Genomic DNA, 25442 nt, shown 5'->3' with positions numbered 1-25442 from the left:
TTGAGATATATGGTACTACACATAGACCAGCGTGAGGCCATGTGAGTGTGTGGGCTTTCTCTGTAACAACTAAAAAAAATGTGGGTTGATATGTTTAAACTGTTAGAAAACTCGTAAAAATTTTTAAGGATTTGACCATGAATTTGTCTCACTTTGCTTATGTGAGTTACATTCTAGAAATAGATGCAGACCAATCACTCCACAGCCAACACTGGTTGTTCCCGTGGAGCACACAGGTGGAATATGATTCATTCAAGAGACAGATCTAGAACTGGGGCCAGACTCCTAGTGTGTTTCCTTCCACTCTATTTTGTTGCCTCTGAAAAGAATATTAGAATCTTTAACATGAATTTTGCTTTATATTGTAAAAGACAGCTCTCCTTTTTCTGCCACTATGAAAACAGTTTTTGAAAGCAGAATAGAAGTCACTGGAAAATACGATTTGATATGCAAATATGCACCTTAAACACAACCTTTCACAAAAGCCTTTAAGTAATGCAAGGAAATCCTTTGAATGTGTATCATAAGTATCTTCAAACAAAAATTGAATGTCAGCATTTTGATAAAAGTCATATATGTAGCATAAGGAAACTTTATTTTATATCTAGATCCCTGGTAAAATAAATGTGCCCATGGTTACCTGGTTTGATAACCAACTTGGAAGGTTCAATTTGCTTTTCATTGTTTTCTCAGGAAATAAGGTTTAGTGTTGTCACAATCAGTGAGGCGAAAGACAGATTTGCTCATTTGTTTTATGAAATTACATGAATAAATTAATAGCAATACTAATCTTGTTTCGTTCAGTAAGAAATCTGAAAGAATTATAATACTTTGGTAACTTGCCAATTTTGTGGCATTTTTCTTTCTAGTCACTATGCAAGACTACAAGAAAATAAAAAATAATCTCAATTTAGGGAAATCATGCAATTTAATAAACTTAGGTATTCAATTTGAGAAATTCTGCTTGGAATGTTAGGATTATACAACAGGTGATTATGAAGTATCAGTCTAAACTAAAGTTCAACAACTATAAAAACAGGACAACCACACAATGTACTGTCTAACTAGGATACTTTCGAAAGTAAAAAAAAAAAAAAGCTGCTATTCATAATGAGCCATACATCAAGACTGTTTAGGGCAAACCAGGATGTATAGGTACCCTAACAGACCAGAACCTCCGTCATTCTTTAACTACATAAATTAGCATGTGTATTTACCAGGATTCACCAGTTTACGCATTTGTGGTAAAACACGCATATGTTCCTTGGTGAAATAGAAACAATAAAAATCCCAATTTTCTTCCTTTACAAACTGGCTCAGGTGTACACTTAAATCCATTTCCTCTAATTACTAGAGAAATTGATGTCCTATGAAAAAAGAGTTTCTCACTTTATTTCAAATTGTTATTCTCCATCAGCCTTCTTCTCCTCTCCCCCAATTTAGAGCTTTGTACTTGTTTTGGGGACTTATAAAATAAGAATAGTAGCAGCAATGTTTATTCACTCATCACACAAATACTACTGAGGACTCACTGTGTGCCAGGGCATGTGCTGGGCCCTCCTGGTGATGTGCAGATAATTACAATTACCACTTGTAATTAAAGAAATGAAAGACTATCCATTTAGAAGAATAGACAAGTACATAAATGACTATAGCCTGGGGCATAATCTAAACGACAGAAAATATTTACAGAACGGGGTGTGGGAGTTCAGTGGTGGGAAAGATTGTGGTACATGGCAGGAGGACATCACGGAATGCTTCTGATGGAGTGATGCTTGACTCTGTCTTTGAATGATAGCAGAGATTATCAGAAAAGCATTCTAGAGGCACAGCAGCCCATGAGCAAAGGCACAAAGAAAGGAAAGCACACAGCTTCCTCTGAGTATTGTTGTGCTGTGGAGTTTGACCCCAAGGTGCTGGAAAGGTGAAGTGGTGAGAGAGTTCCAAGGACCCTCAATGCCAGGCAGAGGATTTTAGAGTTAATTCAAGGAACAGAGTCATACAAGATGATAAACAAAGGAGTAAACCAATGAGAGTCACACTTGAGAACGTTTGATCTGGCAGTGGTGAATAGGATAGCCTGCAAAGACTAGGGACTGGCTACAAGATACCAAAAACTAGCCTAAAGGTAGAACAATGTTGGAAACAAAGGGAAGGCAGCAGTGATAAGGAGAAACATGCCACAGAACATCTGGAAATACTATTTCTGATATATGATAACTTATTGGTTTGGGCTACATGATTAAGATTCTCATCTGAAATATTTGAGAAAGTGGTGGTGACATTAATAGGCTCCTCAGTGAACCAACTCCAGACTGACAGAATACCATCTTATCTTTAATGCTCAGGTAATAGAAATATTTTCACACTTCATCCAGATCAGTTTTCAATTCAGTAAATTTCCCAAAGGAACGGCACTTATGAAGGTGATTTTTTATAATGGATGATTTTACTGCCCCAGTAGTAAGTGGCATAAAATTATTTTAGCTATTTCATTAATAATTCTAAAATGTGACTAACAAGCAGAAGAAAAGGGACTAAGTGGAAGACATTCAGTGAGTTAAACAAATCTAAATATGCTACTCTTTTACACTCTATACACTATTTTCTCATTTATCTACTTCAACATACAGATAACATATGGTCTCTTTATCAATTATGTTTCATACCCATCATGTTTCTTCCATCATTGGCTTTCAAACTCTTTGACAGGTTGGCTTCTCTCAAGATCAGAGATGGACAGAGCCATCTCTGGATGGACAGAGACAGCCCCCGCTGGCTAGTGGGGGAGGCACTTATTTCCCCGTCTGTTGCAGTGTTTCTCACATATGCTGATTGAGCCCTTGCTCAACAAGTAGTAAAGGGGGTACAATTGTTTATTAGAAAACACGCCAAATTTATACCAAATATGAGGTTCTATGATTTTATCAGGTGGCCAGTAAAGATAAATTTTCATGGAGACCATTAGCTTTCTACTACATTAATTATGTCTCCCTATTTTTCACCCTCTTTGCCTTTTCCTTACAAGTGTTTGAGACAAAAATGGCATTAGGATTAAAACTCCCGACTCCAAGAACAAATACCTGCTGGAAAGCAAGAGGGCATTTGTTATAACTGGACAGTGGTCCCAAGTTCTTTTCCACTTCCCTTTGTATGGAAAAGAGGAAAAGGACTGAGTGGCTCAGAAGTTGGTCCACGCAGACAGCAATGGGAACCCTCAGTTATTCCTTCATGAAATATGCATTGAGCACCCACTGTGTAACAGACCATGCGATGCAATGATAAGCAAGGCAGATAAAGCTGCTGCCCTCAGAACCTTAAGATCCATATAGCTCTATACATGCATCATGCTAGGGACTTGTTTTTTTTTTTTCAATACTGACTTCACAAATCATGAAGTTGCTCCAAAAATATGATGGAATCTAGTTAATAATTATCCTCTTGTTATTTTTTGAATGAAAATCTCCCTGATTCATGATTCTCTTTTCTTTATGTAAGAGAGAGATTATATACTTAATGTCTCACAAATATTCAGCACATATTTGCAGGGATCCAGCTCCAGGAAATACATTTTGCAAAATGACACTTCTCAGCACAGCACAAGGGTTTACTTATGCTTTGCATAAGGACTGCCAAGAGGAAGCTAATTAATATGCTAAGTGCTCACTCCTATTTATAGACACTGGTCCAAGTTTGGTTTTCGGTTAACATGTACATAGAACTCTGACACATATTTATCCTCTATTTTCCACTTTTAATACCTCTTCAAACAAAGTTCTAAATTTTTTTGGCTTACATTTTTATGATATTGGACGCATAAAGGGTACTTATTTCAGTCTTTTGTGTATGTTTCTTTGCCTGATCATTGAGGGAGAAGTAAAAATGATTTCAAGTGATATTTCTAAGTGATAAAAATCTGCAGGTACAGAACTGTTGCTTGTCTTGACTAACATGATGTTTTATACTATCTAAATTTTGCATGTATTGGTTTCTGACCCCTCTATCAGCATTAGCATTGACTTTTGAGAGTTAATGGCAAATGCTGTAGACAGTTCAACATTTTCCTTGCACTCAGGCAGTTGCAAACATATCTTTATTAGGAGTTGGGCAAAAAGAGCTCTATGTTTCTTAAAACCTTTCCCTTTAAATTATTTCTAGTAGAGGTTGGATTTGAGATCTGCCTCTGACTTGCTAAGGGCTATTTATGATTTATTTCAACCTTTAGCTGGCTCTAGGCAGAAAAATGAACAAAGGTGAAACTAAAAGGAGGAGAAGCTTAATCCTTAGTGAAATTCCAGTGGCATGGAACACCCTGACTCTTATGATGGGTGCATTGTTAAATTTTTATACGTTTATTTTTTCTCAAAAATAAAATTAAACTCATTTATCATTTTTAATTAGAGAACAAGTGCCATCATTTTTTAAAGAGAACAAGTTTCAAGCTGTGAGTCTTTTAATGTAGACTGGTCCTCTGAGACTTTTCTGAAGCACAATGGGGAAATTTTAAACCCAGTCAAATATTTTTCTTAGGAAATTGGTGATAGGCCATGGTGAGATATGGGTGTCATTAAATTTTCATAGAGGTTCCTAACACACCAGAGTCACCATAACATGGACACTGACTATAATATCTCCAAAGAAGCATTTGCTTGTCTGCCGTGGCTCTGAAGGGACCTGTTACAGTCCATCAGTGAAATAATCTGCATGTTAAAAGTCCCTAAATATGTATTTACAAGATAGTCAGATCTGTTTTGGTCTACTGGGTTAATAATCCATGCACTGTCTGTATATATGTACTCACAAAATATAATCGGATCAGCTTTGGTTCACTGAGTTAATAGTAAGTAGGTCTTTAAAAAGGCACCTAAATAGCCACATAGTTTGTATTTTAGCAAGTTCAGAAATGCAGTCTATATACTATAAGCTATTTCTTTTAAAGTGTGGATGTATTGTTCTTGTTCCAGGGGATGCCAAAACGTGTGCTTCACTCTAACCTGTAATATTTTGCCCTTAAAACGTCAGAAGAAAATTGCCATAGCCCAAACTATATTGAAGCTCTGAGGCACAGCCCTCCAGGCTGGGGTGGATGCTGTCCTAGATTATGTTATACGTACTCCATCCGCTAGCACCGTCCAGGTCCAATACCCCACTCCGTCTCAGCTGACTTTGCTTCCTTCCTGTCAGTCTCAGCCCAGCAGCTGGAGTAATCCTGTTATGGCCTTCCTATGTTCCAGCAACTTCCCATCTCAGAGTCAAAGCAACTTCCTATATCACGGTCAAAGCCAAAGGCTCCACAAAATATGCCCTCTTTTCTCTGAATTCACCCCTTCCACTCTCTCATTGGTCTCTTTGCTACTCCTTGTACACCCCAGCGTGCTTCTGCTTCAGGTCCTTTGCACCTGCCCTTCCTTCTTTCTGAAAATCTCCTTTCACATGGCTAGATCTCTTATATTCTTTAGTTCTCTTATGAGAGAAGTCTTCCATGACAACTCCGTATAAGACAGCAACATCCTGTCCAACACCACTCTTATTATTTTCCATTAGTACTTCTCACCATTGAAAAGAATATGTCTTTACTTCTTTGTTTATTGTTGACCTCCCTCTCCTAGAAGCTCCTTCCACTGGCGCAGGAGCTTCCTAATCCCATACTTAGCTAACTGCCTGGTACATTTTAAGTTCTCATTAAATATTTATGGTACAAATGAATGAAAGCAGATGAAAAAGGAGTCTTCTTTCTACTTCCTTGATTGCCTGGTTGTGCTCATGTTTAGGTTGAAGAGGAATGCATATCTCTTTCTGAGCTGAAGCCTTCTTCTTGGCCATTAAACCTCACTTTCCTGTAATATTCTCTCAGTGGCACAAAACTGGTACTTCCTTAAGGTGCTCATCCATTCCATTCCTAGAGCTATAGGGTTATAATGAAGCTCCTAGAGGAGCTAGGGTCATCTCAGCTGGTCACAGAAACATCAGATCAGTCTGCTTCTAGGTGCAACAGTAAAAGTGCAACACATAGAATTAGCATTTCTAAGTCTCTTCACTGAATGAGCCTAATGATGTCCACCATAGGCTCCAATGATGGCAGTGGACTGACTAGATTTTGCAGTTTGATGCAGCCACAAGGGACGGCACCTGCCACTCTATGTGTGTGTCACATAATGGTAACAGACTGAGGAGTACTGGGCAGAACCATTATTCTCTCTTGAATCTGGTAAATTTCTCTGGAGGTATTCTCCCATACCTCCACTCCCACCTTTAACCATGCATGTTGTTCTCAAACGCACCCTTTCTAATGATTGAAAACTGTCATAGCAACTCCTTCCTTATTTGAATTTCACAGGAACATTCTTTATTTCAATCACTCAGAAAGGAGCCTTTGGCAATGGAATCACAGCTGACAGCAAATTAATGACTATGATGCTGTGATTAGTTGAGATTACAGGCTACAGAGAGCTTGTCTGAGAATTCACCACTGACATCATCCTGATGCTGGCTTCTTCTGGGGATTAATATTCGTCAAAAAAGAGGATGTGGTTCAGTTACAGTAAGCTCCATAGAAGTGGAAGGAAATCTGTCTGTATTGTAATATTTCAATGACATGCTGATTCATTTAAAGGGCTTTGACTGTTAACTTGCTTAGCCTAAACAATCTTCCCCTATGCCCTCCCTCAGCACACTGGCTTATTTTAATAAAGCTTTAAGGCATCCAAATAAAAAGTTGAAATAATCTACATAATTCCGGTCCCCAAACCCAAAGTATTCATTAACTAAAAGGAAAACATAAGAATCTTGAATTATTTGGATAAGTAATTCAATTTTATAATTTATTTTACATGAATAGACAAAGCAATGGATATTGTAATACATGTCAGTGCTTGAGTAGATTTAGAAAATAAAACTTTTCAATCAACTTAATAAAGACGAGATAAAAATTGAACATGAACAACACAAGAATGACAAAACCATCTACTCAGTTACCAGTTGTCATTTCACATCCTTCTAAATTTTGGCTGCAAAGAAATAATGATTTCTGTAATCCCCAGGAATGACTTTTGTGGGGAGAAGATTTCAAACAAACGGCCATTTGCTTTAGATGAGCTTCCTTATTTGATTTCAGATCCTCCTAAGGGAAGAGATTTCAGGATTTCCTGGTTGTAGAGTGGAAGAGAACACTTTGCTGAACTTGTATGACATCACCTGAAGCATTAAAAGGGCAGGTGATCATGGGTTCTCTGCCTGTTTACCAAAGCTTCTTTACTTCCTCAATCTATTTTATTTTTAAATGTCAGAGTAGTCTAAAACCTTTCAAAGATATTCAGGCTGCAGAAGCAGAGGAAATATTAGGATACATTCTTTAACTTTTGTGAGAGCTTTTAAATAATTAATGGACGGACTTTTTGAATTGTTATATATCACAGTACAAATATTCTAACATTAAACCATGTGAAGAATAAATATAGTTTAACAACAAAGGGTATGAGGCCATCTCTATTTCTGGGAAGTCTGTGAAATGGCTCTTTAGAGTACAGACCAGAGGCACAAAGAGAATATTGCATTTCCGAAGAATACAATATAATAAAATTTCGTTAATCAATGAAAATTAGAATATTATACAACAAATGAAAGTAGTAAACACAATCTTTGTTTTAAATATATTTTTCAAACTCTAATTGGAAATCCACATATATTATAGAATAGATTTTAAAAATGTAGCTGCTGCAATATTATTTATTAAAAAGCAACAAAATGAGAGCAAATTATATTTAACCTTATACTATAAAAATATTTTCCAATATACTTAAAACACTAGAGCCACATAGCTAAAACAAATAGTATTTGAAAGTATAATAATAATAATAATAATAATAATAACAATAAAAGAAAAAAAAAGAAAGATCTTACACTGGATATGTAATAGACAAGACATTTCTCACTGTTAAAAATTAATTTCTTTGTTATACAAAACCCCTCAACCATAACTTCATGAAGAAATGTGAAGTGGTGTGAAAATGATCTTACCTCATATTCAAAGTCTTCTGTTCTGTCTGCATCAGCAGGCAAGCTGGAAATATACTCATTGTCCTCATAAAATTCATGCTCCATTGGATGCAGAGAATGGCAGCTATGGGGAATGTAGCAATATGATAGGAATAGATTAAAAGGGTTGTTTTCAAGATTAAAACTGATTTTAGAATTTCACTTTAGTTTGCTCTGCTTTGAAATAAGACCTGTAGTGATCTAGTCTTTAAACAAACTACAGCTCAGGAAAAGCAATAGCTTTTCTTTCTCCCTCTATGTGAAGTCCATCAATTTGCAATTTCTGAGAGAATGCTAGGAATAAGGGCCTGTGGTCAGAGTTGTATTCTGTGGAAAGACTGATGTGAAATGTCTGACAGTCCATGGTGCTTTATTGATACTTTCTGGCCTGCTTCCATTCCACTGAATGTGACAAGCTCCACACGTGGGTGTGTGGCATTTGAGATTGCAGTCTACTCAAAGAGGGGTATTTTGTCATAAAGCACTACCAATTTCATGATCCACAGATGCAGACTATTTTTTGAAAACCATTTTCAAAAGCACATATTTTTTCAGACTCTAAAATGTGCTCACATTGTCCCCTCCTCTCTTTCTTAAGATCCCCCTTTCTCACTCTCCCTCATAATGCACATTTTCCCCTCTTTGATCAAAGACATATACACAAATATTAAAGAACATTCATGGCGATCAATCAGTGGAAACTCCTATAAGCCGCAAGGTTTCAAAATACCTTTAGAAAATTCTCAGTAACAGAGAGAGCAGATTACATTAAGGAAATGAGAGGATATGGCTTTTATGTATTTCAACTTTTAGGAAATTTGTAAATAGTTTATAAACATGTTATTCAATTTGGTATGTTCTGATATAAAGACTACACATCATACCATATGAAGACTAAGCATAGTTTAACAGCAAAGAGCATAAGGCCTTTTCTATTTCTAAAAGACACTGAAAAAGCCTAAATACAATTGACAAGTTGGTTGCAGATGAGACCTCTAACTCCTGCCAGGGTGGACCTTTTTGAAAAATTGGAGATAGCAGTATCAATTAGTTCCCTTCTTCCTTGCTGAAAGGCAAGAGTCCCATCCTCATGCCCTCATACTATGATCAGCCTAAATATTCTACCAGCCTCTCCTCACTACTATCTATGGCTGTCAGCTCCACACAGGTCTAACTAGCGTAGGTCAAACTGGTAAAAGTAATACAGGCAGCCTTGCCTTGTGTCTACCAGATAAATCTCCTTGCTTATAGCTGGACTGGGTCCGCATAGCCCTTTTGGGCTGTTGGAACATCGAAGCGTGCTGCTTTGGACATCTGATGTGTTTCCGCTGTCTTTCAGATAGTAAGAAGGGAGCCCTGCTGTGAGGAACACTTTATTCATTCAATGTTTATTCAGTGGCTGCTAGATGCCAGGCCAAGTGCTGGAAATATGTTGGTGTACAAAATCCAATTCTGCCCTATTAATTGGGGAAAGCAGCAAAGTGGGAATTTTAATACAGTGCAATAATTAAGGGAAAAATTCAGGAGCCTTGGGAGCACATGGTAGGGGTGGACCCACTGCAGCCCTAGGAAGTTTTCTAGAGGAGGTTGTCTCTAAGCTAAGGTCTGCAGGACCTAGGAAGAGCAGCAAGATGCCCTGGCTAAGGGGGTAGGCTTTGGGGTCAGACCTCTTAGGCCTAGAAACCTGGACCTCTCACTTTTTTGCTATGTGATCTTGGCCATGTTACTTAATATCTGTTCCCTCATCTTAGACATAGAATGTTGATAATATAATGTACTCCCTCCTAAGATTATTGTGAGAACTAAATGAGTCAATAAATGCAAAACGTTTGGAATAATACTGAAAGCATGTTAAGTTAGCTAATACAGGCTAGCTATTATTATTCATTCAAGGAAGTATTTATTGGATGGCTACTATGTTTTAGGCTGTATTAATGAATATTACATATTTGTTTCTTTGCTTTTTGTTCAACTCCCCCTGTAGAATATAAACTCTAGAAGGCAGTGACTTTATTTTTGTTCATAGTTTTATGCCCAGCATCTAGTTCCAATGCCTGACACATCCAATTTGTGTGATACAAAGGGCTATTTAAAAGGTAATGGATGAATGAATAAAGAGATACCCAAGACAAACAGATCCCCTGCCTTCCTGGAACTTGAAGTCTCAAGGAGTGTTTTCAAAACTTGGCTGCACATTAGGATTTCCTAGGGAGACTTTTGAACAATTCCGATGCCTAAGCCTTACTCTAAGAATTCTCATTTAATTGGCCTAAGGGGTGATTCAGGTACTGATACAGCTTCTAAAAGTTCCCAGGTGATTCTATTGTACATCTGTGACCCACTGAAACAGGCTTATGGGAGCCAGCCATCAAAGGGCAGGAAAGTGGCATGACTCAGATCTATGTTTTACAAAGAAGAGAGTGGATTGGAGTAGGTGATGAAAATGCAGGCTAAGGAGACTATTGCTCTTACAAACTCTCAATGTTTGAATATTTGCTAGAAAGCTCACAGAACACAATGAGTTGGGCAAGCATACTTCTGAAACTGTTCAAGTAGGATTATTTGAATAAAATCTCTCTGACTTCCTTTAAATTAGGCAAAAATCAGGAGGAAGTATTCCTTGAATAGATCTTTATTTGATAGCACTATACTTACTCTCTGACAGCCAAGATACTTTGTTTATATCTCAATATATTGGGTAATTGCTTTCTTCAGAGAATTGCACTTTAATTAAATCAATTTCCTAGCTTCTCTTTAAAGAAGAGAAATGCAAGGAAGAGAGAGAGGTGGCCCACACAGGAGAATGTGGTGCCAAGATGCCACTTCCACATGAGTCTTAATAAGGTTTTTGGCAGCTTTGGTGAGAAAAGTGATTTCCCTGACCAGTGTTCATGAGTAGCATGAGGCTTTTGACAGCTAGTAATATGAAGATGAACTAATCAGAGCCAGAATTTTTCATAGCAGCTAGCAAGTATGATTACCCAGGTGGAGCAACCATGTGGGTCAGGGAGAGTAGCTAGCAGGGACCACTGAGAACTAATTGCACATATCAAAACAGGGGAGACATTTTCCAAACAGAGCTGGGAAGCCTGTCTCCGTAACTGTCAACCTGCTAGTGGAACTGCTTCTTTCCAACATCTGCTTTACGTGACAAATGGAAACAAACAGGGCTTTGGAAGAAATGACAGAAAAATACCTGTCTGAGAGCAGGAATGGACAGATGTCTGGCACTGGAGGGGTAGGTGGCTGAAGCTTGGCCAGAGCCATGATGTGTTCGAAGGTGATGTCCGTCTGAGTGCTGGCATTCATGAGCTGCACTTCTGGAGCCATCCCATAGGCTGGTCTACTAAGAGGTGTTCGCCTTAACACCTGCACCACAATGGGCTCCTTAGCATTGCGAAAAGCTTCCACTGCCTCTTCATGGGTGGCCTTCGAAAGATCCTTCCCATTGACCTACAAACATATAAGGACATCGTTCATCTCAGAGGAAAGATCAGAGAGGCCGTCGTGATAGATTAATAAAAGATAGAGAGAAAGGTTTCAACCAGCCCTGATATGAATTTTGTAATGGAATATTTAATCAGATATTAATATTTACTGAAGTCTTTACCAACATGATGAAGTACCTGAGATTACAATAACAATTACTTCTGTATCTTTATAAAGTATCTGGAGTTGGTTAACTAGTAAAACAGCAGAACTATTAGCAAAGATTTAAAGATTTAAGTAACACATCTGTTTCAGAAAAGGGTCACCGAAGTCTTCAGATAGATAGAAATGTTAAGTATATCCTACTTTTTCATGATCTATCAATCTCTTGGTGAGATTTTCAATATTTAATCAAGGTCTTACTTGCCTAAAATCTAATTTTTTAAGATATTGTCAAATTTCCTCCATATTCATAATGTTTTAATCCAAGACCATGTTATTGCCCATGTGTATTTTATCCTAAATCATCACTGTTTGAAGTGTGGTCTGTGAACCAGCAGCATCAGCATCACATGAAAGATGATTAGAAATACAGAATCCCTGGCACTACCCTGGACCTACTGAATCAGAATTGGCATACTTACAAGATTCCGGCTTTATATTTATATTCACTGAAAGAAGCAATGCTCTAAAATTCCTCTGAATGGGTATATTATGTCCTTCTGGATACTCACTTGTTTTAATTTATACCAATTCATGACTCTCCAAGGTAGCCCTGGACATTACAGAGAAAGAGGTGAAGTCTCCCTTTGTCCTCAGTCATTGCTTCTCAACAGGGGCAGAAACCATTGGCATTTGGGAGAGAAAAATTATTCTTTTTGTGGGACTCTCCTATGCCAGCTTACCAAGGGCCAGGAATGTTTCCCAACCTCTGTGGCTCCCAAAACACCTACACACTTTCCCTAAAAACCTTGTGGGAGGCAAAACAGACCACTCTCAAATAGTTGTCAATTTATTCCCCTAAAATGAGTCCTGATAACACAGCCTTTTAGCGGAAGTTGTGTTTTAATAAAGGACTCTAGAATCCTGAAAAAGCTTTATGACTCTCGCCCCAGATGAATCAATAATGCTGGTTTTTGCAGATATGAAGAGCTATCTGGTGGCACAATACTGTGCCCAATATCCCTGAAACTATACCATTTCTAGACAGCTAACTAAGCCACCCGCCTGTTGGTGAGCCACTGATAACTTACGCACCAGCAAACCCTTAGAGATCCCTGGGTGCCTAAAAAGGAAGCAAAAGAAGTCACTGAGTTGCAGCTGTAGAGAAACTGCTGACATTCAAATGAGCACATTCTCTCTCCCTGAGTAGATGAGGAATATGTGTGTGCTCAGAGCAAGCGTGGGGCGTTTTGGGGTAAATGACACAATGCCAGGTAGAAATCATCATGTCATGTAGAGACAGGCTTAATGACCTGGAGTAGCTAATTTACTCAATGGACCCTGAAAGAGTTAATGTGCCTTCAAAAAATGAGCAATTAAGCTTCTTCACCAGCAAAATACGTCCCAATTCAGTTCTTGCACTTGAATCACTAGCAAGAAACCCCAGGTGGAGATTTGACTGGGTGTTTACCAGTGTGAACACATTCACTAATCTATGCATTCTCTGTCTGATTCTTTTTTCCATGAACTAAACTTGAAAAATTATCACTGAGTTTTCATTGATACACCTTGGAATATCTGACTTGGGGCACGTGAGGGTATGTGGACATGAGACACCTATGGACATGATCACACTCATTCCTTTAGCTTCTGCTGTATGACAGGTGCTCAGGCCGGGGCCACTACTGTCTCCCCTGAGGACATGTAGACAGCAGATGATATAAGAAATCCCAGAATGAAAAAGCACAACATAAAATCTAGCCCCTTTCATTGAATAATATCATCCTCTATGTTTCATATTGTGGTCAGTATTTATACATTCCAGATTGTGGAAGATAATCAAGTGGCAGGTAAGACTGCTCTGTGAGAATTGATGCAGTAGGTAAAAATTGCTCTTTTGTCCTCAGCCTTCCTGCTTCAGGATGTACCCTCAGTTTAGTGAAGATCTGTTCCTGCAGGATCCCACACCCTTCCCTCTCTGAAAAGAAATCTCAGTCACACAGTCTGTTATCAACTATTTATTTATTTATTTTTATTTTTTATTTTTTGAGATGGAGTCTTCTCTGTTGCCCAGGCTGGAGTACAGTGGCGTGATCTCAGCTCACCATAACCTCCGCCTCCTAGGTTCAATGATTCTCCTGCCTCAGCCTCCGAAGTAGCTGGGATTACAGGCACATGCCACCATGCCAGGCTAATTTTTGTATTTTTAGTAGAGACGGGGTTTCACTATGTTGCCCAGGATGGTCTCTAACTCCTGACCTCATGATCTACCCACCTCAGCCTCCCAAAGTGCTGGGATTGCAGGCATGAGCCACCACTCCTGGCCTTATTAACTATTTAATATATCTACAGGAACTGTGTCAACATGTTATCTTTTCCTATAAGCCTTGCATCAAGAGGAATCCCTAATAGTGGTAGAGTGAAATAAGACCACTTTTTTGAGGCAACTTTATGCAATATCTGAAGGTAAAGTGAAAAATTCGTGACCAGGGTTTCTTCCAGTCATACATTAAATTCTACTAATGCACAAAGTGTGTCAATAGGTAGTAGACAGTTAAATGCCATTCATCTATTTTTTCCCCAAGACAAGACAAGGCTCATTTTTCCTCAGCCTTACATGTTAATCTAGTCCTGGTGTTCAGAATGTTTATTTGCTTTAGTGATCTTTGAAGCAACAAAGATTTTTAAAAAGTGAGATTCCTACTGATAATGATTATTTATCTGTGTTACTATAAGCTAAGTAGGATTGTTTTGCAAAATCCAGAGGAGTATAGTTTTTATTGAGGAAATATAAAAATTATTGCAAAGTATTTTAGGCTGTGAAATCATTATTGTAATGCTTAGTATATGCAAACAATATTAGCGCTCATATGTCAAGATCAATGGCTATTTATTATATGACCTATATATTCATTTATTTATTATCATGAAATTTATATGCAAATTTCATTCTTTTCTCTAAGAACAATCAAATACAATCTTAAAAAAAGGACAGTCAATGTAATCTCAAGATCTTACTTCCCTATTGGGGAATGCTCTTTTCTTCCAGTTGTCATGCAGCTGACCTCTATTTTCATAAGCTATTTAATATCTCTCAAAGTAAAGAAGTCTATGACCTTTAAATGCTCCACTGCTACACATGATCCCTTAGAAAATGCAAGCATTGATGATACTAAACACATTTTTTTTCACTTCACTTGAAGTTCATCAACATACTGTTAGCCCATCAAAAGTCACCATTTTACATATTATGCCTTTCACAAGAAAAGAAAAAAAAGAAAAGAAAAGCTTAATTGGGATTTTCTGGCAATTGCTCTGCTCAGTTATCATCAGTTGCAGCTAGAGAGAAGAATTATATGGGAAGAATATCTACAGTTAATCCTCAGAAGTTTGTTAACAACAGCAAAACTTCCTTTTTTATCAAGTAATTAGTTTTTAAACCAATAACAGATATTTGGTGTTTCATATTGCCATATCTTTACTTATTATTCTATTTCTTTAACACTATATTCTCTCCCTCCATTCCACCTTCCCTTTTTTCCTCTTCCCTCTTACTCCTTTGTCTCAATCTTAAATTTAGTCTTGTACGGATGACATATAGTTTTTAATTGTTTTGTGAGATGAGACTAAAGATGAAGAAACTATCCATTAAAGGAGTCCCATTTAAAATAGGTAGTTAAGGGTAGATACCCAATATTTCTGGGTGTCCAGTAAAAGGTGGGAAGATCTTTTGCTAGAGGAATACAGATGAGTTGATTTTCAGGAGAAAATATGAATATGGTTAGGAGCAAAACCGAGGGAAGAGGGTGCAAGGTAACTTGATTACTGAAAAAAATACCCACGTGTTATGGGGTTTGAGTTTGCATGCAGAAGGATTTTAAGAAAGAGCAATTTGATTTAAGCATACCAAAGGAAAAGAGCCTTTTTCCAAAAGGGTTGTTAAATCGAATGATTGAGAGGATAGGGTGTCATAACAAACAGGAGTAGTATATGCAATAATTTCCTCTATTGCCATAACTTCTGGCATTTCGATAGCTGTGGCCCAGACTGATTTGGTTCCATTGTAACCGGGCAACTAGCATACAACTGAAAAGATTCGTGCGATTGATATTTGATAAGAGGCTAGTAGTCCCAGGGTGGGAAGATTGGATTCTGAAATGATGATTAAGCCACTGGACTTGAGATAAATGAAAAAGCAGACACATTATGCAACAAGAGGTTATCAGAATTGGCAACAGCAAAAAAAGAGGAAAGGATGATGCCAATAAGAGAAATTCTAGGATAAATAGTGACATGTGGTTGTCCTGAGACAAACTAAATGTAGGATTAGAAAAAAAGTGGAGAGAGTAGTCTTAATCATATGAAACTTGAAGCAGTTATAAGGTATATATTCAAATGAATTAACAAGTAAACAGATGATAGGAAGCTAGAAGAAAAATTGATCATAGGAAACCATTTTCTGAGAAGGTCTTCACCTCATCCCTGCACTTATCAATTCAGATCAGCACAGACGAATATCCTTAAAGATTATATATTCAAGTGATGGCTTGTAATAAACACATGTAAATTTTTAGATACAAAAATAATTATCCTGTTTCTAAAAAGTTATTATTTCCCATTATATTGATAGCATAATCTTAAGTGGATAAAGAAAAAGCAATCACTTTTCAGTGATCAATGTAAAAGACGTGCGAATACATTTCTTGTGGCAGATGGGCTAATTAATCCATAAGCAACTTGCGAATGTTAAGTAAAGAAGAGGGCTTTTCATATGTAAACCATATCATAGTAATGTTTGATGAAGCTTCTGTTTAATGAATAATCTACCCTTTTGGATATACTGCAAAATCTGGGCCACTCTTCAATAACTTCCCCAGAGTGCCTAGTGGCCTCAGCTTGGATTTGAGCTGTTTCACTTTGATTATTCCTCCACATCCAACCACATGCAAAATTTTCTTGGATATCAGAAAACAAGCAGCCTTTTTTGATTTTCTTTTGAAGTGCTAACAAGTGAATGAATAACTCAGTTCACTCTAGTGAGAAGCCATTTCTAGAGTCAGCTGTTTGAGAATGACGAGGGTTTCCAAACCTCCATGCCTCTTATGAGAAATAAGGCCTTCTAAGCATCTATGGCTTTCAAGGGAGAATAAATTTAAGAATGCGCCATAAAAGAAGCATAGAATTCTAAGGATTATGGACAATTGATATAACTGAATTTGAAATTGAGGATAAGTATAAAATACTTGCGTATTATAATTCTGTTTGGACATGATCCTGTACCTGGTTAGTCTACAAAATCTCCCACCCTCACTAGTAACTGTGGAATTAATTTTGACTGAAGTCCCTAAGTGACGCAGAGTAAATTCTCTATTTGATAATTAGGGAGGTGTTGCCAAAGCGCAATCTAGTAACATTTTACAGAAGGAAGAAACAATATTTAAATTGCTGCTAAAATGTTTGATAGAGAAGGAATTTCAGATAATCTGAACCCTGTATTCATCAAAGCACTTGTCATATACAATCTTCAAATTAATTTTAAGACATTTCAGCTCACTCTTCTTTTTTCCTAAACTTTGGTATGATTGACTCTATTTGAACATTGTTATATTAATGGAATATAGCATAGTGTAGAACATATTTATAATAAAAAGAAGTCACATAATAGGAATCTGCAAAATTGTATGAAGGAAACCTGACTAAAATTAACTTTGACCTTTAAAAAAAGGTTATCAATGAACAAAACAATCACTGATATGTAGGTTTGTGTTCTTCATATAATTTCAGAACCTAAATACATAGGAAATGTTAGATTGCATCAACCCCAAAGTCTATTTAGTCCAGTGTTCCGCTTTGGACAGTGCTATAATTGGATTTTTGGAAGAGAATATGGCGACTATTCCATGTGACACAATGAGCAGACTTATCCTAAAGTGATCCTGGGGCTTCTTCTTCTTGTCTATCTGGACAACAAGAGACTGGGAGCTTCATTTCCCTGGGTATGGGGTGTTGCAGCTTCCCTTAGCTCCAAAATCCCCAGGGACTTTGCCAGGCAGCTGGCTTTCTCAGGCAAATGAAAATAAGTGATATCTAACCCAGGCAGCCTGAACCTCCAGTAGTCTGTTCCCTTACTGACAATGTTCCCTATAAGAGAGAGCAACAATAGGCTGGGATCCCTCTGTTGAAATACAGACCCACCGCATGCCCACAGTTTCTGGTCCCTTGCTTGACTGTGTATTGCTGATTCCTGACTTGTGTGTTTCCTTAATAAAGACTGTTGCCTAACCTATAACTTGTGACATTTTGGGATTTGCCCCTACTAATCTGATTTAACATAACACCCATTTGCAACCTAAGATACTGAATGCATTGAAAATGCTTACATATGTAACAGCACTGAATTGAGGACTCCCAGCACCCCAATGAGCTATTTTAAAAGCCTATTATTACATTTAGTTAATAGATTGTGACACTGAGGTCACAACAATAGTCCAGTATGTTGCTTCTGATCCCTTCTACAGAGCACTTTGATGGTAAGGCATTCTCAAATGCAAGCAGGACTCATTTTTAATTTTTCATATGAAGAGGTTATGGATCCATTATTTGTGAACTTATCCAAACTGTTCCTGAACCAATGAATAATTTTGGTTATAGGTAATCTTGAGGATGTATCTGTCACAATTGCTTTTTCCTTTCTTTATCTTTTCCTTGTCTTGCTTTTTTTGTATCCCTCCTTCTGTATTTTCTCTTCCTTTCCTTGTTCCCACTGTCACACTTCTCTTTTAAGCTTTCCCATCAAAGCATTTAACACCTTTGAAGAGTGCATATTTATATGAATTATTCTTATAATTAAGAAACGTGATAAGATATGTTCTGATTCTTACTGAGGAAAACAAACTAAAATGCACACAACATAGTTTTATTAACCTCTTTATAAATAAGTTTATTTCCCCTCACCTTAATGAAAGAAATGGAAGTTTCTGCTTTTTGGCACATGAGTTGGTTGTCTTTGGTTTGTCTTTCAGATCCGCAATCTGCTCTTTTTACCCAGCTCTGTGTCTTGGCACCCCTGCCTCACCCAGGATCTCTACTGTTTTTGGTTTGGTTAAGTCAATGGTTAGAGAGTATTACAGGTCTTTATCCAGTCCCCAAGACTCTAGCTCTTGCTTGGCTCTGCTCACAATCCTGACTCACCTTCCCTCTCCAGGTCTATAGGTAGTAAGAACGTCCCTCTCTTGCTATTCCCTAGGTTCTTTATCTTAACTCTGCTCATGTGTTTGTAAGTTGTTCCATCATTAAACTTTCTTCAATTAAATGCTTTGATTACGCTATTTGTTTTCTTCTGGGACCCTAAGCATGAAACTCTTCTGACTTTAACAAAAATGTGGCAAGAGCTGAAATTTGCTATCTTTGCAAATTAACTTTACTATCAAAAGTAGTTGAATCTAAAATGAGATTATGAGTTTGTCAGATTTAGCAAATTTACACATTTTTAAGGGAGATTTTAAAATATAACTTTTATTGAGATCATAGAACACATTTAAAGTATTTATATAGTTGTTTGATGTGTACAGTTATTTTGTAGAATATCCCTGCTATGGTTTGAATGTGTCCCTCAAAGTTCACATGTTAGAAACTTAATCCCCAATGCAACAGTGTTGAGACATGAAAACATTAAGAGGTGATTAGTTTATAAGAGCTCTGCACTCATGGATGGATTAATGCTATTATCACGAGTGGGTTCCTGATAAAACAATGTGTTTGCTCTCCTTCCCATCCCTTTTGCTCTCTGGCATTCTCTCTTGCCATGTGGTGCCTTCCACCATGTTATGACATGGAAAGAAGGCCTTTGCCAGATGCTGGCACCTTGATATTGAACTTAACACCCTCAAGAACCGTGAGAAACGCATTTTTTAAAATTATAAATTGCCCAGTCTGTGGTATTCTGTTACAGCAGCAGAAAATAAACTATGACAATCCCTCCATTTGGGTTTGTCTAATGTTTGTCTTGATTAGACTCAGGTTATATATTTATGTATTTTGAGCAGGAATGTCCAGAAGTGGTGGTGTGTCCTTTTCAGCTTAACTTTTCAGGAGGCATGTAATGTTTATTTGTCTATTACTGGTGATGTTAACATTTATGACTTGATGAGAGAGAGAGAGAGAGAGAGATTGAGAATCTAAAGCAAATGTAAACTGTTAATTAATCTTAAAATTTGAGGAGCCTAGGTGAATGATATTTGAGAATTTTTATACTATTCTTGGAACTTAAAATTATTTTTTATTCTCATAATTTTTTGATGTCTGAAACTGAAAAAAAGTTTCAAAATATTGTTATATTTATTATTAGTTAAAAATAGATTCATGCTGTAATCATTTAGAGTTCACAAATAATTATAAGGAATTGATAGATGAATAGCTTCCTGTAGAGTTTGTATCTGTTGCATATCTCTAGAAAAACAAATTCTTACTCTACTATGAATGTCTTTTTTTCTCTGTGTGCACATGCACACACACACACATATCCCTACAAGCAAAAAACACAGATTTGTGTCACCAACTTTATCTTTGTCATAACAATTCATCTACTGAATATCACCTGATATCCTGCTCTCCAAGCTGAGCTATTTAAAAAGATAGATGGCTGCCTCCTGGCTAATTGTGGGAGTTCTTTCATTACTACAAAAAGACTTTTTATATCTCAAATGACTCTATATGCAGTGAAAAATGACTCAAATCTTTGGAGAAGATCCCACTGATGAAATGGTTGGATAACAACTACTTACTGACCTTTTACTTCCTAACGTAATACTAAAATGATGTAGGTGATTATTAATAAATCTATTCACTGAGTTCTGACATATCAGACCCAAGTATTTAAAACATAACAAGGAATTCAGATGGAGACAAAATTTTCTGTAACAGGTCTGAGGATATAAAGGCATAAGACATATATACAATAAACACTTGAAATAAACTCAAATTATTTCATTGGGAAAAAATGTCATTGTCATTAAACAACTCAGGTTTCTTTAAAAAAATCCTGCAAACAACATCAACAACTGAGGATTTGGACAGAGCTATTCATCTTTCATATCCATTGAACAAGAGGAAATGTGCTCTTAGCCCTTGGACAAGATCTTTTTTGTCCCATCTTTATGATGACAGCATAAAAGGATGTAGAAATCTACCTTGCAACTTAGCCACACTAGCACGAGCTAGAAAATACCGATTTGTTAAATAAAAGAAACAAATTGTACCACATAAAGGAATAGGAGACAGTGAATTACAGCAACAGGGCATCTGTCATAACAAGAAAGAAGATGGTAAAGTGTCTTCACCAGAGGTTCATTATACCCTGTCTATGACAGCAACCAACCGCTTCACTATTTAAATGCTTCTGTACAAAACGCACTGAATGATAAGAAACTGGAAATTGTGTTTAGTGCTGTAGTTTCAGGGCCTAAAAATGTGCCTGGCACATACTTGAAAATAATTATGTGTTAAATACATTTTCATATATTTCTTTATCAAGAACCATGTTTAAACAAATATGATTGCACTTGTCACTAAAATCACCTGTGTTCACAATGCAAACTGCATTACATTCACTTCCCAGCTCCATTCTGTAGCCCAGTTGTCCACATTATTCCTTTGACTTAAATGTATTGTACAAATGATCTCTGAGTGGCAAGCAAAGGTCAGGGATGCTCTGCTCTTAAACCCCTCAATGCCCTGCCATTCACTGTTGTAGCAGAAAAGAGCATCGATGTGGGAATCACACAGAACTGGGCCTAAACACAGTTTTGGGGACTAGCTCTGTGACTTTGAGTAAGTTACTGAAACTCTCTGAGCCTCTACTTCTTCATGTGGAAAAGGGGATAATAATATCCACTCAGAGTTGCAGATAGGATCAAATAAAAACAAAGCTAGGGCAGCCGGCACAGTGCTACGGTGGTGATCCATAACACTTCCTTCCCTCCCTCCTTCCTTCCTGGGTAACTCTTGAGTGACAGAGATGAGGCTACTCTCTGGGGATACACGTTACATTCCTGGCAGTGACAATGACAGTAATACTAGTTTGCACTGAGTGAGCACTCACAGAGTGCCAGGAGCTGAGCCAAGCCCTTGGCCTATATTATCTCAATCACATCCAAGAAGAGTCATGGGAGGTAAGTATGTTATCCCCATTTGAAAGTTGTGGAAGCTGAGTGTAAATGAGTGTAACAGGCTGAGCAAGGAAAGGCACCTGCTCTTACAATCTGGGAAAAACAACATATACATCTATAATTGTAACCAAACTCATAAAAAGCTGAAAGGAAGGTATTAACAGCTCTGCAAGAGCACAAAGGGCTAACTGTGCCTGTGCTATTGGGATGTGACTCCAGGACTTTGACGTTTGAGGTGGGTCTGATGAGATGAAGAACTTTATAAACTGCACAGATAGGAGAAAGGAGAGGAACCCCAGTGTTGAGGCATGAAAGAGTAAGTCCTCTGGGGACCGTGAGAGGTCTGGGGTGACTGAGTCTTGGGGAAGAGGTTGTAGAGAAAGACAGCTTTAACATAGATCCTAATGTCCTCCATGGGTCATGGTAAAGGATTTTTAAAAAATACCTTTCATCTGAAAAGTAGCGTGGCCTCATTTAGGTTTAGGGGTATAAAACTTGGAAGGCTGTGGTGAGACATAACTGAATGGAAGCAGGGAAACCATTTAGGAAATTAGTGGGAAAAATGATGGGTACTTGGGTCAAGACAGGGACAGTGTGGATAGTCCAATTGGAAGAGGATGAAGAGAGCTGTAAAATGGTATCCTGATGCTGCCATTCACATGGATTTCAGTGGGCCCCATGGATTCAGATTGGCAGATTTTCTGTAACAACCTACCCTTGGTATCTATTCCCATCAATTAATCCACACTGTGCAGAAATACAAGCTGTAGAGGTTGAATTTTAAGTATATAAAGGCATTCCAAGTAGATGTTGCCCATCCCTTGAAGACTTACATTTTCAGAGGTTATTTTAGAAATCAAAATTCACTTCTTCCAATATTCTGAAACTCAACTTTTCTAGTTATTACCCACCTAGCCAACTGGGTAACTGTTCCACCATAAACACATTCAATCTCTCTCTCTCTGTTTCTCTTTCTCTCTTTCACACACACACACACATGCACAAACACACATGCTTATACTTTTTAAGGTCCTTTACCTGCATCATTATACCTTTGTGTAGGATATAAACTTAGAAAGGTATGTTACCAAAGAGAATATATAGAAGTTGTGCAACATGGACATTAATATAAGAAAGTAGAACTTGCATGACATACAACTTGTCCCTTTCAATACCAGCATTTTTAACTTAGTGCCTATGCAATGAATGGTATTTCACATCAGTTTGAAAGGACAGGACAAAATTTGAACAAGCAACCAGTTTCCTAGGAGAAGCAGGAGGCTTAAATCACTTTCAACAATCAATTCTGCCATTTGAATGCAGCCTGACACTTGTTGAGTTCAGTCGATGACATGAAATCACAGCAGAAAGGCCAAGCCCTAAGGGAAATTCACAAGCTTTTACATCCGCAAGTAAAACCACCTGAATGTGTGCCCATAACCTTCCCAATACCATGCCCTTAACTTTCTCAAATTCATGGATTTAGAAAAGAAATATTTTGTTCTATATTAATGAAACATAGATTGATGCCTAAGGCAAAAAAAAAATAAAGTAAATGCATTTAAAATAGCAACTGATACTATTTTCTATAGAATAGTTGGAATTTGCCCCAGTAATTTCATCGACATGGTCGTCTCTATGTGCACCCTGAAATAGATAATAATAACAACAACAGTAACAAAAATTTGTCGAATGCTTACTATTTGTGTCACACATGCTGCTTAGTACTATCTGCCACTAGAGGTGCAGAAATTATTATATTCATCCTATAGGTTAAGAAACTAAATAAGTTAAGCAACTTGCTGAAGATGACACTATGTGAAAAAATACCCAGGATTTTTCTATATATTCATATTAGTTATTTTTAAACATCAATAAAATATTTAGCATAGAAGCTCTAAAACTTGAACAAGATGATTGGTGGGAAGTTTATTCTCCTATTTCCTTTTAGTAAATACAGTAAGTAGTTCATAAGATTACAATTAAGTGGTGAATCAACTGCCTGATCCCCATTCATAACTGTGTGGATAACTGTTCTAACTTATGTTCCCAGGACAAGGAAACTCCAGTTGCAAAGTGAAAAAAAAATGTTTCTGTGAAAAGAACAGGTTAGACAAAATGCTCTCCAAGGATTACCTCAGTTCCAAAAATGTACAATGATGTATGCAGATGCATGAATAAGTGCTATTCTTGATGCAGCTTAAAACTTTGGTAAAGAGAATCCCCCCCCACATTATTTTTTTAATATAAGTGAATCAGGAAAAGCTCAGAAAGGAGGTGACTTAGTGTCTGCCAATTTTCCAGCCTAGGCCACCTTTGAGATAAAGCTGTTGCTGCCTTACAGAAATTCAGCAGCCCACTGAGATAAGATAGGACAAAGTTCCAAGTGAAAAAGACCACCTGGGTTCTTACCTGCTTTTACCTTCGTGGACACAATCACTATGAGTGATTCAAACAGGATTTCCCTAAGACCGCAGCTGGAGTGCATGGAGAGTTGTAACCAACTGAAGGTTTCAGGTCTATCTGAGAGCATGCGTGTACAACAAGGCAATAATATTTGGGGCGGCACTTTCTGAAAACCATGTTTTACATGACACTATGGTTGCCTCAGCAAGCAAACAAGACAGGGCAAAAAAGTGGATGCATCTCCACCAAATAGAGTCATCACATCCTTAAATTCAAATTGCCATAACATTTTTCTATACTAATACTGTTGATTTTATTTAGCTTCATTTGGAAGAGTGGGGGAGAAGGGCACAGTTTTGTACATTTACTTCCTTCAAACAATTAACATCTGTATGCTTTTGAAATAATTTTCAGCAGATAAAACAATCCTGCCAAGGCCCAGTAAAAGCTCTTCATTGTTCCATGTCTGCACAAATTACTTTGCATCTCCGATGATTTTATGTACATTTAATCACTAAAGATTAATTACATGGCATACGGAAACCAGTGAAACACTGCAGAGATAACTTCAGTTTAAGTGCACATGCAGCTAACTTGTGGCTTTTTAGAACAATTTTAATTAAAAGTACTAGAAGAATCATTGGGCTGAAAATATTAGGAGCTCTGGGATGGATGAGCTTAGCATAGCTAATTAATTGTATATTTAATCAAAGCAGCCTTTGGCTGTAATTAATAACCTATTTTCCTCTGGTAATAAATATTTAGTTCTGTAAAACAGAATGTATAATTTCCAGAATGTCATATGCACAGAAGAATGGGACAGAAAATGAGCTTTTCCACACCAGCTTTCAAGCCAAGGTTGATTTTGTTGATTTAGAGAGGATGTTGTCTATATCTTTTCCATTCATTTTAAATGTCATCTCATAGTGGCAGCTTACAAATAGCTATCCCTGAGTGACTTGGACATTTCAAAGGTGTAAAGAATAATCCAAAAGGAGAGACTAGTAGAATGCAAAATGAAGTCTGATTTTTTTCTTACATCACCAAGATCTCATACTTTAGAGAACTTTGGGTAGCTCCATCTTAATACAAACACTAGGACAGCTAGACTTGGCGTTAAACACTTTCTTCCCTTCACTTCCTTTTAAATGACTGAATGAGACTCAGAGCTTTTCAACTCTTACAACCTGGTAAAATGCTCAAATCACAAAGCAAAGTTAAAACACGCTCTTCCTTGCAGCAACA

The 25442-nt window shown here is 37.3% G+C and overlaps 1 protein-coding gene across 2 annotated transcripts in view; it reads right to left on the bottom strand.

Annotated features, from left to right (window-relative positions):
* The window catches only part of PDZRN4 (PDZ domain containing ring finger 4), a 391974-nt gene that overhangs the window by 57101 nt on the left and 309431 nt on the right, over nucleotides 1-25442 (bottom strand). For both annotated transcript variants that reach the window (XM_002823105.5, XM_009247618.4), the window contains 2 exons: nucleotides 11231-11487; nucleotides 8017-8119 (listed from right to left, as the gene is read on the bottom strand). In XM_002823105.5, the coding sequence (XP_002823151.4) occupies nucleotides 8017-8119; nucleotides 11231-11487 (360 nt within the window). The remainder of the gene's footprint in view (nucleotides 1-8016; nucleotides 8120-11230; nucleotides 11488-25442) is intronic.

Source organism: Pongo abelii, chromosome 10, assembly GCF_028885655.2.
Source record: "Pongo abelii isolate AG06213 chromosome 10, NHGRI_mPonAbe1-v2.0_pri, whole genome shotgun sequence".
NCBI lineage: Eukaryota > Metazoa > Chordata > Mammalia > Primates > Hominidae > Pongo > Pongo abelii.
The sequence above is the reverse complement of the archived record's forward strand: the minus strand, read 5'-3'. Positions and strand labels throughout refer to the sequence as shown.